This window comes from Ursus americanus, chromosome 10 (assembly GCF_024610735.1).
Source record: "Ursus americanus isolate L20-20 chromosome 10, mUrsAme1.1.p, whole genome shotgun sequence".
NCBI lineage: Eukaryota > Metazoa > Chordata > Mammalia > Carnivora > Ursidae > Ursus > Ursus americanus.
The window spans coordinates 50,915,997-50,931,324 of NC_142136.1; the positions used below are offsets into that span (position 1 = coordinate 50,915,997).

A 15,328-nucleotide genomic window follows, 5' to 3' on the forward strand; every position below is an offset into this window, starting at 1 on the left:
CATTTGAGTTACGTGTGAGCAGATACTTAATACATTTTATACCAAGGTGGATTATTTAGAAATATAAGAGTTCACTGGTTCAAAGAGTGCTTTATGAGAGACATAAGCATTTTATCCATGTGGATTTTAAACCTTTTTTATTAAGTTTGTTAACGTTAAATCATCTCCAGTGGTTTTTTTTTTTTTTTTTTGTCCTTGGATTATCGTTTCCTAATAACATTTACTTACTTTTCTGCTTACTGTTTTCATAAGTTTTTCTTAATATGTATTGCAGAGTTTATGTTGCTGATGTGCCACTTCTTCTAAACCTTAACCTCATCAGGGGAAATGTAATGTAGCTTTTCCTTTCAGATATTTGCTGCACCATCATTTGATGACAAGATCCTGGAAGTCGTTGCGATATTTGATAGCATGCAAATGGCAGTTTCAAGGGTCATTAAACTGCAGCATCATCGAATAGCTCAGGTTTGTTTTCTCTGATCAAACCTGACCGCATGACTGGGGCCACTGGGGAAGCTATTCCAAAGGACTCCTATGCTGTGTACTCATCTATAAAATGCTAACTTTCTTGTCATGTCAGTTGTTACTGTGTCATGACAAGTGGAAAAAGATACATTCCCTTCCACTGAATGGACTAATAGTCAGGCTTCAATGCAGATTGAGAGTCAGTTTCTCAGGACGATTTGTTCTTTAAAAATGACTTGTTTTATTTCAGTGCCGTACGGTAAAAATCACCATATTTGGCGATGAGGGAGTCCCAGTGCAGGTGGATGGTGAAGCATGGGTTCAGCCTCCAGGAATTATCAAAATTGTGCACAAAAACAGAGCTCAGATGCTAACAAGGGACAGGGTATGTAAAAAAAAATATTTCTTCTAGCTTTTTATCAAGCCTTTTAAAAATATTAAACTGTGGGGGCGCCTGGGTGGCTCAGGGGGTTAAATGTCTGACTCTTGATCTCAGCTCAGGTCCTGAACTCAGGGTTGCGAGATGGAGCCCCGAGTTGGACTCCATGCTAGGCATGGAGTCCACTTTAAAAAAATATTAAGTTGTTATGAAAAACAGAAACCGAGGAAAAATATTTAAATTGTCTCTTAAATCTAACATTTAGGTCATTGTGGCTTTAAATGTGGCCTTAAAATGAACAAGTATTTAGTTTTTTAAAAAGTTAATAGACTAGGGGCCCTTAGGTGGCTCAGTGGGTTAAGTAGCCGACTCTTGATTTCTGCTCAGGTCATGATCTCAAGGTTGTGAGATTGAGCCCCACGTAGCGTTCCACACTGAGCATGGAGCCTGCTTGGGATTCTCTTTCTCTCCCTCTCCCCCTTCGCCCACCCTGGCTCGTATGCACACATGTGTGTACTCTCTCTTAAAAAAAAAAAAGTTAATAGACTATATATTTTTAAAATTTTTTTTAGTTTTACAGAGAAATTGAGCAGAAAATAGAGAATTTTAATTCTATTCCCACATACCTCCTTCCCTCACTGACATACAGTCCCTTATTATTAACATCTTGTATTAGTGTGGTACATTTATTATAATTGATGAGCCAATATTGATTATTATTAATTAAAAGTCATAGTTTACTCTTCATGTTGTACATTTTATGGTTTTTGAGAAATATATAATCACTTGTATCCACCATTATAGTGTCATACAGGGTAATTTCTCTACCCGAAAAATTCCTGTGCTTCACCTATCCATCACTCCCTCCCTTACCTCAACCCCTGCCTCCATAGTTTTGCCTTTTCCAGACTACGTTTTAATTAACGTCACACCTGTAACAAATAAGATTGCCAATATCCACCTTGTCTATTATACACATAAAGTGCGATTGAAACCTAAATTGAAGCTGTCTTTTTAAAAACTTTTCAGTGATACGCTCCTCATCACTGATTACATTACTCATTTGTAATAACACTGGACAACTTTAAAATATCCTTTTTGTAGCTTATGATTTCTTTAATGAAACTTTAGATTAGGAAAAAAGCGGTCGTTTCAAGGTCATTCATGTAACATTTAAATACACACTTATAGGGGTCTCAGAGTTCCAAACTAACAATTCCTTGCAATATTGATTTTAAATAGGCTTTTGAAAGCACTCTGAAATCCTGGGAAGATAAACAGAAGTGTGATTCCGGTAAACCAGTTCTTCGAACCCATTTGTACATTCAGCATGCCGTTGACTTGGCCACAGAAGAGGTGTCCCAGATGCAGCTCTGCTCCCAGGCTGCAGAGGAGCTCATTACTCGGTATGGTGGTCCTGCTTGCTGGAGGCCAGGAGAACCCTGGTCTTGGCCAGTTTTGTTTTGAGTTTTGTTACATAGTTTCGGTTGTTTGGGGGTATCTAAAAGAGATGCATTGACTCTCCTTCATCATTTGCTGCCTCATTTATGCCTCATTATGCCTCATTTATGCCTCTCCAACACACACACACACACACACACACACACACACACACACACACCTGTGTTCTCTGCAGAACAGACCTGGGACTTTCTGAAACCCAGTGGAGAGCTTGCCTAACTTACCCGACCACACGGTGCTCTTTCTCTTATTGCTTATTTCCCCAGTTTTACACAGTCTTTACACTCTACTACTTATGTATATGTTACCTTATAATTATTAATTAAATGCTTCTGGAATGTAGAAGGAAATACAAACATTAACTCTGCTACCAAGGAAATTTGGGTGGGGGGTAGTGGAGCGGGAAAAGTCTGAGAATCAGTTTCCAAAGGCGTGTCCAGAGATTGGGAGACCACGTAGGAATTCGTTGTAGTAGACAGAAAGGGAAGAGATGAAAACATAAGTTTCAGGAGTATAACACAGATAAAAATCACTATGACCAGGAGTAAACTTTGTGGGGGAAGGGAGGACAACCATGGACAAGTTTCTTATCCCCTCTTCACTTAAATCTTCTCTACCAAATGGAGAGAATAAGAGCTAACTCTGTAAGTCACTGTGAAGGCTAAATGAGACCCACCGTGTAAAGAGCTTACTAGCACATCACATCCACCGTGTAAAGAGCTTACTAGCACATCACGTCCGGCATATTTAGAGTTCTGTGAATGGTAGCTGTTATATTCTCACCACACCTCATCTGGTCACCGATAAAAATGTCAAAAAAGAAAAGAAGGAAAACCGAGCTCTTTAAATATTTGTTGGAAACCTAGAATGTACTAGATGTTAGAGATATAAGAGAAAAGATATGAACTCCCTACTGCTGGAGACCAACATTCAGAATTAGAATAAAGTGTGATAACTGCAAGATACTGAGTAGCTTAGAAGCAAGGTAAGAGAAAGAGTATGTAGTTAACTAAATGTAAGAACTGTATTATTGTACGTCTCAGCTTCTTATCCACAGAGAGATTCATCTTAGGGTACTATAAACAACTTCTGTGGACTCCAGTTTACAGTGGTTTTTTTTTTTTTTTTTTGCTTCTTTTCCAGCTTTATTGAGGAATAATTGACAAATAAAACCACTTATATATATATACAAGGTGTACACATGATAATTTGATATATGTGTACATTGTAAAACAATTACCATCATCAAGCTAATTAACAAATTATGGAAAAGAGTATGGAGGTTTTTCAGAAAATTAAAAATAGAACTGCAGCATTTTCTTGAAACCAAGATATACTTTCTATATTATCTCCCTTGAAATCAAATATACTTCCTAAATTAACTTCCTGTCAACTAACCAAATAACCTTATCAAAAAAAGGGAAGTGAAGTTTGGCTAGACTTGCTTTTGGTCAACCTAATTTTTTTTTTTTATTTTTGCAAAAGATGAAAATCAGGCTCACTCATCTATTTTCAGAACTTATTCATTCAGTATTCAACAAATAATTTCGCGTCTGTTCTGCCTGCCAACCACCACATTAAGCAGTAGGGATGCCAAAATGGCTGAGTTGTATTCCCTCTTCTTAATTTTGCTGGCAGGATAGTAGGAGGGAAAAGTGTGGCCAGGATGCCATCACAGGGCTCAGGGGGGCTCTGTGGATACACACAGAGGCCAAGAAAGTAAGGGAGGGCTGCCTGGAGAAAATGATCTCTCAGCCAAGTCTTGATGGAAGAGTAAGAGAAGGAACATTCTAAACATGGGAACAAGCCTGGGCAGAGTCCCAGAGGAGTGTGAGTGAATAGTACTTTTAGGAAAGCTCAAGGAACCGGGGGTGGCATGGTAATGTGAGAGAGTAGGAAACGTGGATGGAGAAGGGAAGAGGGGCCAGATCTTACCAGGACATTTCTGGAAGCAATGCGTAGTATTGTTTGCCAGATAGCAAAGCAAGGTCAGGCTGAACACTCTTGGAATGGTCTTGATAGGGAGCGATGGATTGAGGAAAGAAGAAGAGAGACTTAAGATAGATTATGATCTAAAATTGCTGTATGGCCTGAATTAGGAGACAGGCCGACCCTCAGGTTCTAGTGAATGGCTGGATGGATTGTGGAACCTTTGATGGAACCACAGGATTCAGGAGGGAAAGTAGATTTGAAAGGGAAAATGACAGGGTCCATGTTGGACCTCCAGAATTTAACTACATTAGAAATATCTAGAAGGAGGGGTGCCTGGGTGGCTCAGTCAGTTAGGCCTCTGAGTCTTGGTTTCAGTTCAGATCATGATCCGAGAGTCGTGAGATAGAGCCCCACGTCACACTCCGCGCTCAGCCAGGAGTCTGCTCGAAGATTCTCTCTCTGCCTCTGCACCACCCCCCACTCATGCTCACATACTCTCTCTCATGCTCTCTCTCTCTCAAATAAATAAATACATCTTTAAAGAAAAAAAAAAGAAAAATATCTAGGAGGAAATTTTATTAAGCAATTGGAAATTTTGATCTGAAATTGATTATCTCTTTTCCTTTTTTTGAAAATTAGAATAACATTTACCCACCTCCATTCTTCCAATAAATCACCCATTCTTCATGATTTCTCAAGGTTATTAGTAGAGCTATTGCGATGACATTTGCAAATTCCTTTGTGGCTTGGATATCAATTGTATGATCTTTAAGAATTAAGCTCTCTTCCTTTACTCTTGATTCAACAATATAGGCCTAGTCTCTTTTTCTTGTTTTACCCTTTCTAGTGTGAAGATCATTCTCCTTGTAGATGTCAGAAGCAAAAAGGATTTGCACGGTTTTGCCTTCTTGCTCATCTGCAAACTTTACATCATTTTCTAGCAATTGGTGGAACTTTTCCTCTTTTTTCTTCTTTGGCCTTAGTGCCCTCCAGGATCCTGTCTGTTCAGGATATTCTTGAAGGTTTAGATTCCAGAGGACTGTGGCGCAACAGACTTTGAAGCTGATAGACATGGATTCAAATCCCGGCTCTATTACTTAATAGCTTTGTGTACATACCAAATCTCTCCGGCCCTCAAGGTCTGCATCTGTATAATCACAGCTACCTTTCACGTTGTGAATATTAGATTATGCAAAGCACTTAGTGTATAGATGATAAATACGGCAATGTTCTTTCGCCACTCTGTTTTATTTGTTCCTGGGTGACGTTTCAATGAATAAAAGGTTAAGTTTCTGCTCTCTACATTGGGGCCCCATCTCACTTGCCAATGATACTTCAAAATGAAGTGTTGGTATATTTTGTTCTTCCGAATAGTACCTCAATGTGTTTTTATCTGTGACTCTAAGCCTAACTTTTCCTATAAAGATTTTTGGTTTCGCATTCTTCGTTGCAGTGGGATTTGAATTTTATAAATCTACCCTTTGTTATCCCTAATCGAGCTGAACTCATTTAAAAATATTCCCTAATCTTTTTCATTTTGACTTGTCTCATTCTACCATTTCTACACTTGAGAAAAATCGGCAATGCTCAATTTTTTTGTTGTTCATCTGCCTCATTTTCGCTTTCAGCATCTGTGACGCAGCCACGATCCATTGTCTGTTGGAGCAAGAACTGGCCCATGCTGTGAATGCGTGCTCGCACGCCCTGAATAAAGCCAACCCACGGTTCCCAGAGGTGAGGAGCTAATGGTAAATTCTCATTCCACAGATTGTTATGTATTGCACATATGTTTCGATGCTACCACATGTGCCCTGCCCTTTGAAAAAGCGTTAGACAGTCGATAAGAGTGTCTGCCAGAAGCTTACGATGAATTTGTGGCCACATTTTTCTTTTTCTATTCCTGCCATTTTTCCATTCCATTCTATTCCTTTAAAGTCTCTTCATTTTCCCCCCATTTCTCTTTCAACCACTTGTCGCCTTGCCATCTTCCTTACACACTTCGAGCTACCCACCATCCCTTCTTGTTCTTTCTTTCACCTTCTCCCCTGCACCTTGATGTAGGGCAAGCCTACATACCACGCGTTTTATTAGAGGGGTTCATTCATTGTCGAAGCTGCGTGCAGACGTTATCCTCCATTTTGTTCTTCGAAACTGGTAAAGTGGGTAAACTTCTTAATATAGATGGTGCGATTTTGTAACTTCTCTAATTTTTTTTAATGTAGGTGTTAAAAAAAGAAGGGGAAGAATACAATTCTCTTGAAATGTGGTACATGGTACAAGGCTATAGCATAGAGAAAACTGATAACATTATTTTATTCTTTTAATTATTCAATGAAAGTTACCTAAGTTGATAGATAAGTGTTAGTCCTCAGGAGAAAGTCTGAAAAACAGCCTGGTTGGAACTTCTGAGAGTGAAAGTCAGTGGATAGAAGTATGATCTGATAAAGCCCCTCTTAAGGCATCATTTTCTTTGACTGAACTGTTTTGCGGGGACATGTGTATGCTGCGAGCATCCCCGAGTTTGTAAGCAGGAGAGGTGGTCCCAAGTGTGTAACCATAGTCAGTGCATCCATTTGGTTCTGCGATGTAAGGATTAGAAGAAGTAACCATACGAACACATACGAGTGTGAAGTTGTTCAATTATAATAGAATTGGGGTAGAGTTGTACAAGTATGTGTGATGTGAATGGGAAGAATAAAATGTAAAGTATTTGCTGATGATTGAATCCCAACTTAATACAGAACTACTTGTCTTTGATGTCTTGTTTTTTTTTCTAGAGTCTTACGAGAGACACTGCCACTGAAATAGCGATCAATGTGAAGGCCCTATATAATGAAACAGAATCTTTGCTAGTGGGCAGGGTTCCTTTGGTAAGGAACAGATGATGGGTAACACGAGAATGATGATCCATGTGCGGGCCTCGGCTTTACTAGGGAGCATGCATTCACTCCTCAGATTCTAACGCAGAAGCAGCCTCCTGGCCTCCATCCGTAGAGCTTCCCTTTTTCCTGGCTTTTGCCTTCAAGAAAATGCGTGGCTACACCGGGGGGTTAGGATTCGGGCTAATGGGAGTAGAAGTTCCCTCTCACAGAGGCCATCGGGTTTTTATGCAGCTGTACTGTTCTCCCCAGTCGGCTTCGGCTTCGAGAGACTTGAGTCTAGGTACTCATTAGTTCCTAACTGCAGAAAAATAGAGGAAATTGTCGGGTTTTGTTCCCAAAATTAACATTTGAAATATGATGGGTATGGTTTTTAGATTCAATTAAAGGGCAGCACTTCCTAGACTTGATGTTTCAAAGACTAAATTCAAGAACTAGCCGTATCTCCAGATTAACTCAGATTGGTGCTGGAAAGGAAGTTTCGGGCAGGTCTGAATCTGACCACAGCCCGTGGACCTCAAGCAGAAGTGCTGGAAGTGCACAGATGTCCTATTTTGTTTGCCCGGAGTCTGCCTTGTCTGCCTTTTTAGTCTCTCACCGATGTCAAACGTTCTAGAATATTGGGTCTTCTCGCCACCTAGTGTTCGACTGTGAATACACAGGCTCTGCTGTAACTGTAGAAAGCCTGATGCATTATGATGCATTAGCTGTTTTTTTCCTTCCTTGTCAGGATTCTGATGAACTGACCCGTGATGATCTTAAAACATTTTTCTTGACTATAATTTTATCTCTTGCTTTGGAAAATAGACACCTACATTAAAGTGATAGTAAAAGTCATAGTATCCAGCATAGTTATTAGCCAGAGTCTTCTTGTTTCTCTTCTAAAATTAGTCCAGTGAAACCCAGTGAGCTGTGGCTTTGGTCCCAATTTTTAGGTGAAGGACATGTGTTTTTTGTCTTATTTGAAATATAAAAGATAACTCCTGACTGACAACAGCTAGAAGCATAACTTGTTCTGTATTAGCTCTCTACACTGAAAGCGCCCACTGAGTGTTAGTTGGTTAATATTTACCAGTTACATTATGTTTATATAGGAGGACCACCCACACAGACTTTTAATCATTTCGACCTACTTCTGTCACTGTCAAATATGGGTGTTTGGTTTAAAACATATACCAGTGAATCTTTTCAAAACCTTTGACCATATTGACCTCAAAATATGGCGTCAATCATATTCGAGATCAGCTAAGATTTATACTTTATTCTGTTTCTAGAATGGATATGCAATACCATTTTATCAATTTTATAAGGCGTATATTCTTAGACTCAAAGGTAAATTTTACATGACAAGGTGGCGAATCTCCATATTTTTATTAATTACTAGAAATGGTAGATACCTTGAATAACTGAGGAGAAAAAAGAATGACCATAATAAATAACAGTAACAATTTCGCTGAAGTTCCAGTTTAAAATTCTGCAAACCTAGACATAGATCCTCTCCAATCCTCAAGTAATTTATGAAAGGATCGATTCGCTGGAATAGGCCTTAGAAATAATCTAGTCACTTTCTACTATTTATTAAGGAAGAAACTAAGACTCCTACCCTCAGTCAGCCCTCCCGTGGTTGCATAGTTAGTCACAAAGCCAGGACCAGCAGACAGTCACCTCCCTTCCTGTTCTACACATAACAGTGTTTGTTTCACCTTTACTATGGAATTTCTAAGTACTTTTTAATAGCTGCCTCGAATAAGTGGATAATAAGTGACTGGTTAAATTTTCTTTAAGGTTTCCAAACCCTCTTCCAGATTTCAAACCATGGAGCGTTTTGCTTTGGCCCTGATTTTTACAATAGCTTTTCTTCACAAATTTTTCTGAGATACATGGGGGTTTTTTTCCCCTTAAAGTTATTATTTTAATTCTCCAGGAGATTTCTGTGCCAAGCAGTTCTTATGATGTGACATGTTTTTGAACAATTTTTAAAAGAGTGTTATTTGCTTACATAGCAGCCTCTGGAAATGGGAAGGATTTTTGCCAAAAAGAAGTAGAATAGGGAGATTACTTACTAGCAACCAGATGGAGTGGGTGGATGGATGCACGGATCGGAAGGGACGGAGAGAGGGAAGAATTTACCCCCAAAAATAATAATAATAACAATAAAATAAAACCACCAAAAGCTATACTTTTTTTCTGTGACGTTATTAAAGTCACAGTAGCCACTTATGATTACCTTTGGGAAGTACGGATAAATCTAACCAGATTTTTTTAAATGAGTTCAATGTAAAATAATCTTTTTTTTTTCTATATTCCTTTATCATACCAACAACAATGACCTAGCCTAAGCCTAAATAAGAAATGAGGATGTTCGTTGTCAAAGTAAAATGAATTTCTTCCGTTGGAGATCGGTCACTGAGCCTTGTTTTATTTTGTGGTTTTCAATCCGCTGACAAACAGCAGTTAGAGTCCCCGCACGAGGAGCGCGTGTCTGACGCTTTGCACTGTGTGGAGGTGGAGCTGCAGAAGTTAACGGAGATCCCTTGGCTTTACTACATCTTACACCCAAACGAAGATGAGGTACGTGACATGCGGCCCGTTTCTTCATATGTGTAGACTTCAGGACGGTAGAATTTGAACCCGTCTTTTGAAAAAGAGATATTCAAGGGAGAAGAAATTTTGAGTACTACTGTCACATGTGCTGCCCTTGAACAAGCGAGCAAAGGCTTTTATGGGAACGGAGGGATCTTGCAGGAATCAGGACATTTTCAGGAGTACGTGGCATCATGCTGTTTAATTTTTAACAAGTCACCACTTCAACAGTGTGTTGTGTTTATAACCTATTCCTGCGTTGGCTTTAAGATCGCAGTGAGTTTTTCTTCTCTTCGTGTCCTGAGCAAATTCTTTCTTGCCCCACTCGACCAGGAGCCCCCCATGGATTGCACCAAGAGAAACAGCCGAAGCACAGTCTTTCGTATCGTGCCAAAATTTAAAAAGGAAAAGGTTCAGAAGCAGAAGACAAGTTCACAGCCTGGTAGGTGATCCGCCCTGGAAGGGAAAGTATAACACTGTGGAAAAGATAACTTATTAAAGTGATGTCATCGAGGTGATAAAAATGTTCTGGAATTATTTGTGGTGACCCCTGCAACATTATGAAGGTACTAAATGCCACTGAATTGTACGCCATAGAACGGTTAAAATGGTGAATTTTATTTTATGTTCATTTTACCACAATAAAGCAAATCATATCACACCTAAAGTAAGTCCCCCAAACAGTACGAGTCTGTGGCAGGGAAGCACACAAGAAAATGAGGTGGTTGCTGATTTGCTTCTACTCTGTTCCGTGGACGTCGGTGCCTCTGTTTAGATGGTCCTGTGTCTTGCCTAACAACCATTCAAGGCATCGGTGTATAACTTGTTTTTCTTCTTCAAATTTCGAAGTCTAGATCCCTTTGATTAATGGAATGTAGAAAGTGTCATTTACTCCTTTAATTTGCTAAATAGATTTTCCACCTAAAGTTACGCATGCATTGTCTTTCTCCTGTTCCAAGGACTTATGCACCGTTTCAGGCCCTCAGTCATGCCAGTCTACGGTGACACTTGCATTCTCAAGCGAAGATTCAACTGTCTGTGGTGGTGTTTGTCCCGCTGCCTTTCCCCCTAGAAATTAATTCTAATGCTGCCGTGGTGCTGAGGCACCTCCAAGCTCTGTGTAGACGGCAGTAGGGCCCTTTCACAACCAGATCATTTTATGATCCTTCCAAGTGAGCTGTCTCCTTTTAAAAAATGATATATGACCTGGTTTTTGACAATTGTAGAGCAGCTCTTGAAGGGCATTTTAAAACCAAATATGGCAAATAAATAAATTTGAATTAAGCTAATCAATGCCAAATGAAATGTACAAACTAATGATGATACATATTGAAAAATAACAGTCCAACTCATCTTAACAGTATTGACAGTTTTCAGAGGACATTAATGTGAGCTAACAACACATTTAGTGGTATCATTGTCAATAATTACAATTACGAATAGTAATAATATCGATAAAGGTTCATTTGAATTCAGCCAGACCTGGAGCCCACGTCTGTGTAAAACTCAGAAGCCCATGTCAAGTTTTCAGTTTTCATTAGCACTTGTAGCTAATTCAATTATAACTAGTTTCATATACGGTCTTAAAGAAATCATCAGAGTTTATTTGGATCTTGGACTACGGATCCTAATCCTGAGAAATACATCTTTTATTTAGATTGTGTGGTTTGGGTGGCTTGGAGGGGAAATTGACTAAAGCTAAAGACGCTGGTGCACAACAGTGAATGTCTTTGCACAGTCAGATCTCTGTGTTGAGCGAGAGTCTGTAACCTGCATGGGGGAACACGCGAAATTGGAGTTTTGTCGAAACAACACCTTTAACCTTTCCCTTTGCTAGCACTGCCGCTGTACTCTGTTTTGCATCTTCTTTGGCCAATCTTTGCTTTGTAATGCATTGAGCATGTAGAAATTAAGGGGGTTTTGCTCTTAACTTTGGTAGTTCAAAAGTGGGGCACAGAGGAAGTTGCTGCTTGGCTGGATCTGCTCAATTTGGGAGAGTACAAAGAAATCTTCATCCGTCATGACATCAGAGGGGCTGAACTTTTGCATCTGGAAAGGCGAGATCTTAAGGTATTTCCTTTGTGGTACTCTTCTGCTTTTGAAAATTTCCCGGCAAAACAGAATCCTCTCTCCTGCACTTCCTTTGTTATATGCTTATAGCTTGGCTCATGTCCTGCAAACGTGCAGTAATCTAATATGCATTGTCCTGGGGTCGGAGTTCCATGTATGCTTTTTAAACAAGAATGTCAGCAATATTGTCCTGTCAAGTATCATTCTCTGATTATTATAGCTAAAGCTTAGCATGAAGTTAATAATTTTTTTCTCTGCATCCGTTGGTATGGCTGTCCTCTGCTAATATTTCCAAATAGCTCGTGTTTCCATCAGCTCACTTTATTGAATCAGCATGAAAGGTGATCACTGTTGCTGAAAATGACTAAAATCTAATGAAAGGATAACAACTAAAAATTCGTTCAAAATACCAATAACAAAGTCTTCCTAATATGTGGAACTAGATAAGAAACTTACAGCCATGGCGTCTGAGAGTCCTATGATTTTGTTGTGTTTCTGACTGCCCTTTTCAGAGCTCACGTGAACAACTAGACCAGTAAATTCAAATACCCTCTCTGTGACTTTCTGTTATGATGGTATTATTCTCAAAAAGAAATTTATTATTTTCTTTAGTAAATGAAGTAAAAACGACGCTTCGCTTTTGCTAGAATGCAGCTTGGAGCCTATTGGTCGTTTATTTCAGAGAAAAAATCATGAGTTCATGGTTTGCAGCAATTCTCTTTTATTTTTTGGGTGGAGACTGGGCGTGGCCGAAGTAGACTGTTCTATCTCAAGGTTACGAGGAGAGTTTCGTCAAGTTGGATTTTCTTACCAAACACAGCCATTTAAAAATTCCAAGATTGAGTAATAAGCAAGTGACAAAGCCTTTAACATATGTCGGAGTGATCTCTTTCCTATAGACCAAGTTCCGAATTGCATAGGATTAAGATACAGTGAATTCCTAACAAATTCATGAACTGTTGTGCCTTTAGCTACGAATATGTTAGCAGAGATCTTTGAACAAGTAGTGGATAAGATGTAGTATTCTGTAAAGCAGAGGCATACAGGTTTAGCACATGAAAAGTGGACACCACATCTACCTAAACATCTTTAACCCGAGTAATAAAATAATAGATTAGTCAATTACCACAATTGAAAGTCCCAAATCTGGGGGCGCCTGCGTGGCACAGCGGTTAAGCGTCTGCCTTCGGCTCAGGGCGTGATCCTGGCGTTCTGGGATCGAGCCCCACATCAGGCTCCTCCGCTAGGAGCCTGCTTCTTCCACTCCCACTCCCCCTGCTTGTGTTCCCTCTCTCGCTGGCTGTCTTTCTCTCTGTCAAATAAATAAATAAAATCTTTAAAAAAAAAAAAAAAAAAAGAAAGTCCCAAATCTGGAAAATAGCAAAATACACGGGGTTAGAGTTCTTAGAGTAAAGGTTGACTTCAACACTTGGAATGAGTGCACAAAAAAATAAACGTAGGGGATCGTTATGTTCAACATATTTATGCAGCTTCTTATATCCTTGGCAGGCAGGAATATTTATTGAATAGCTACTGATTGATATATTATGCCAGCCTTTCTAGGAGCTTCTATTTCATTTACCATGAATAAGCATAAATTCAAGGAAAAGACTGAATGTATGTGTATATATAAATATATATGTACATGCAACCCTAAACATACAAATACACACACACAAGGAGTAAAGCACATATTTGCAGAATGGAAAAACAAAGCTCATACGCATACGCGTTCAAGGGTAGAGTGATAGGACTTGGCTGGAAGAAAGTATGAGTAAAAAGGAAACGGTTAAGAATTATTTTTGTAAACTTTCTCTTCAGCTTTATAGTGGGACTTTTTGTTCTGCTTTGTTTTTATTTTTAATGCAAATTACATCCTTTCCCTTAAAACTTTCCTTTCAGAAATTTGCATTGACGTAGCCCTTTTTAACTCTTTTGGTTCTAAACCGGGGTATGGGGGAATGGAAAAAAGGAAAATAATTTTTTGGAAAGAGCCTGCCTATGGAACAAAGCCATGAAGGCAGCAAATGAGCTCCCCTTGCTCTCTGATTGTAGCTGTGAAGGGGCTACAATCAGAGGCCAGCAAACTCTTCAGAATAAAGTCTTTAAGTATTGCTAAAGGATCACCTACTCCCTGGGTGATCTTATCCGTTCCCATTGCTGCCAATATGGGCCATGACTATGTCCGTGGTTCACAGGTCTTTACCTCTAGCCCTGACCACATTTGGGAGCTTTAGGATTTCATCACCAACTCTACTTGATAGTTGCCTATCACACGGGGGGGGGGGGGGTGTCAGTCTTAACATGTCAAAACCCAAACCTCTGTTCTGCTGATATCTTAGTAAAATCACCCCTTTCCCTCCAGGCACTTGAGATGGAGAAGCCCATGGTCATACTCAGCACCTTCCTCTTCCTTATCCTTGTCCCCTACCTCATTAAGCCCATCACCGAGCCAGGTTTCTGAACCCCATCCATTTTCTCTTTCTGCTTTCCACACTCCTACTGCATGCTAGGGCACCGCTGGCCTGTGTGAGGCCAGAGTTCCTAACTGGCCTTTCTGCTGCTATCCTTGCTCTCTATAGCCCATTACCCATACTGCAACCAGAGTGATCTCTTAGCATCAGATAGATCACCTTTCAGTGACTTCACACTTCTACTGGAATAAAGACTCTCATCTTTGCGAGGTCTACAAGATTCTGCCCATTTATGGAACCTGCTGTGGAATCACCGGTCCCTCATTGGGCTGTACCCCATCCGCCCTGGCCATATTCCATTTGCTTAAAAATACTAGACTCTTCCTCACCTTTAGAGGTGCACCCTACTACGGTATGCATCTCCCACTACCCATCACCTGGCTAACTTCTGCTCAGATCTTGGCTCAGGTGTTACTTTCTTATCAGCAAGACAATTAGAGGTAGCAATGCGACAGTGTGAAGGTGGGAAAGGAAAAAAATTTCTAAGGTGCTTTAGGAAATAAATAAACTGATTGCATTATTCTCCCTCCAGGAAGACAGTAGGCAAAAGTGAGGGGCACCGAAGACAATGGCAAAGATGCAATGGTTTTGTTTGTGTGGTTGGTTTTGGGTTTTTTTTCCATTTGGAAAGTTGCATATGCGTGGCTAGAAAGATAACTGAATATCTACAAAGCATGTTTCTGCAAAATTAAACCTGTTCATCCAAAGAAAGAAAAAGCCCATAATAAAGAATATGATAAAAATAAATTAAGAAAGATATAACAGATGTCACGGCATAACTTTATCACAGCCTAACTCCGAGAAGACATGAAGGTATTGAACTCAAGATAAAGAAAATATAGCAAGAAGTTAGTATAATTCCGTGGAAAACATTCATCGCATTCCACCACAATGGTAATTCTGAGTATAGTCTACTTGTCCCAAAGAAGTTTTCATTCTTGAAAATACAACGTGCATATGGCCTGAAATAAAATATTTAATATTAAATGTATTTCTTAATCAGATAATTGTGTTATCACAAAGCTGAAAGAATATTAAAGTATCCCACTCAAATCATAGAATGTAAATGCAACTGTAAATGCATT

General features: G+C 39.5%; 1 protein-coding gene across 6 annotated transcripts in view; it reads left to right on the top strand.

The window, feature by feature from the left end:
* The window catches only part of DGKH (diacylglycerol kinase eta), a 173,796-nt gene that overhangs the window by 144,401 nt on the left and 14,067 nt on the right, over window positions 1-15,328 (top strand). For 4 of the 6 annotated variants that reach the window (XR_015725943.1, XM_087865120.1, XM_045811125.2 and 1 more), the window contains exons 23-30: window positions 352-465; window positions 716-850; window positions 2,087-2,250; window positions 5,866-5,971; window positions 7,015-7,107; window positions 9,568-9,687; window positions 10,033-10,141; window positions 11,639-11,769. Coding sequence is in view for 5 of the 6 variants with exons in the window: in XM_087865120.1 (XP_087721246.1) it covers window positions 352-465; window positions 716-850; window positions 2,087-2,250; window positions 5,866-5,971; window positions 7,015-7,107; window positions 9,568-9,687; window positions 10,033-10,141; window positions 11,639-11,769 (972 nt within the window). In the remaining variant the exon portion in view is untranslated. The remainder of the gene's footprint in view (window positions 1-351; window positions 466-715; window positions 851-2,086; window positions 2,251-5,865; window positions 5,972-7,014; window positions 7,108-9,567; window positions 9,688-10,032; window positions 10,142-11,638; window positions 11,770-15,328) is intronic. The other 2 variants (XM_045811127.2, XM_087865121.1) reach the window with 2 other exon arrangements.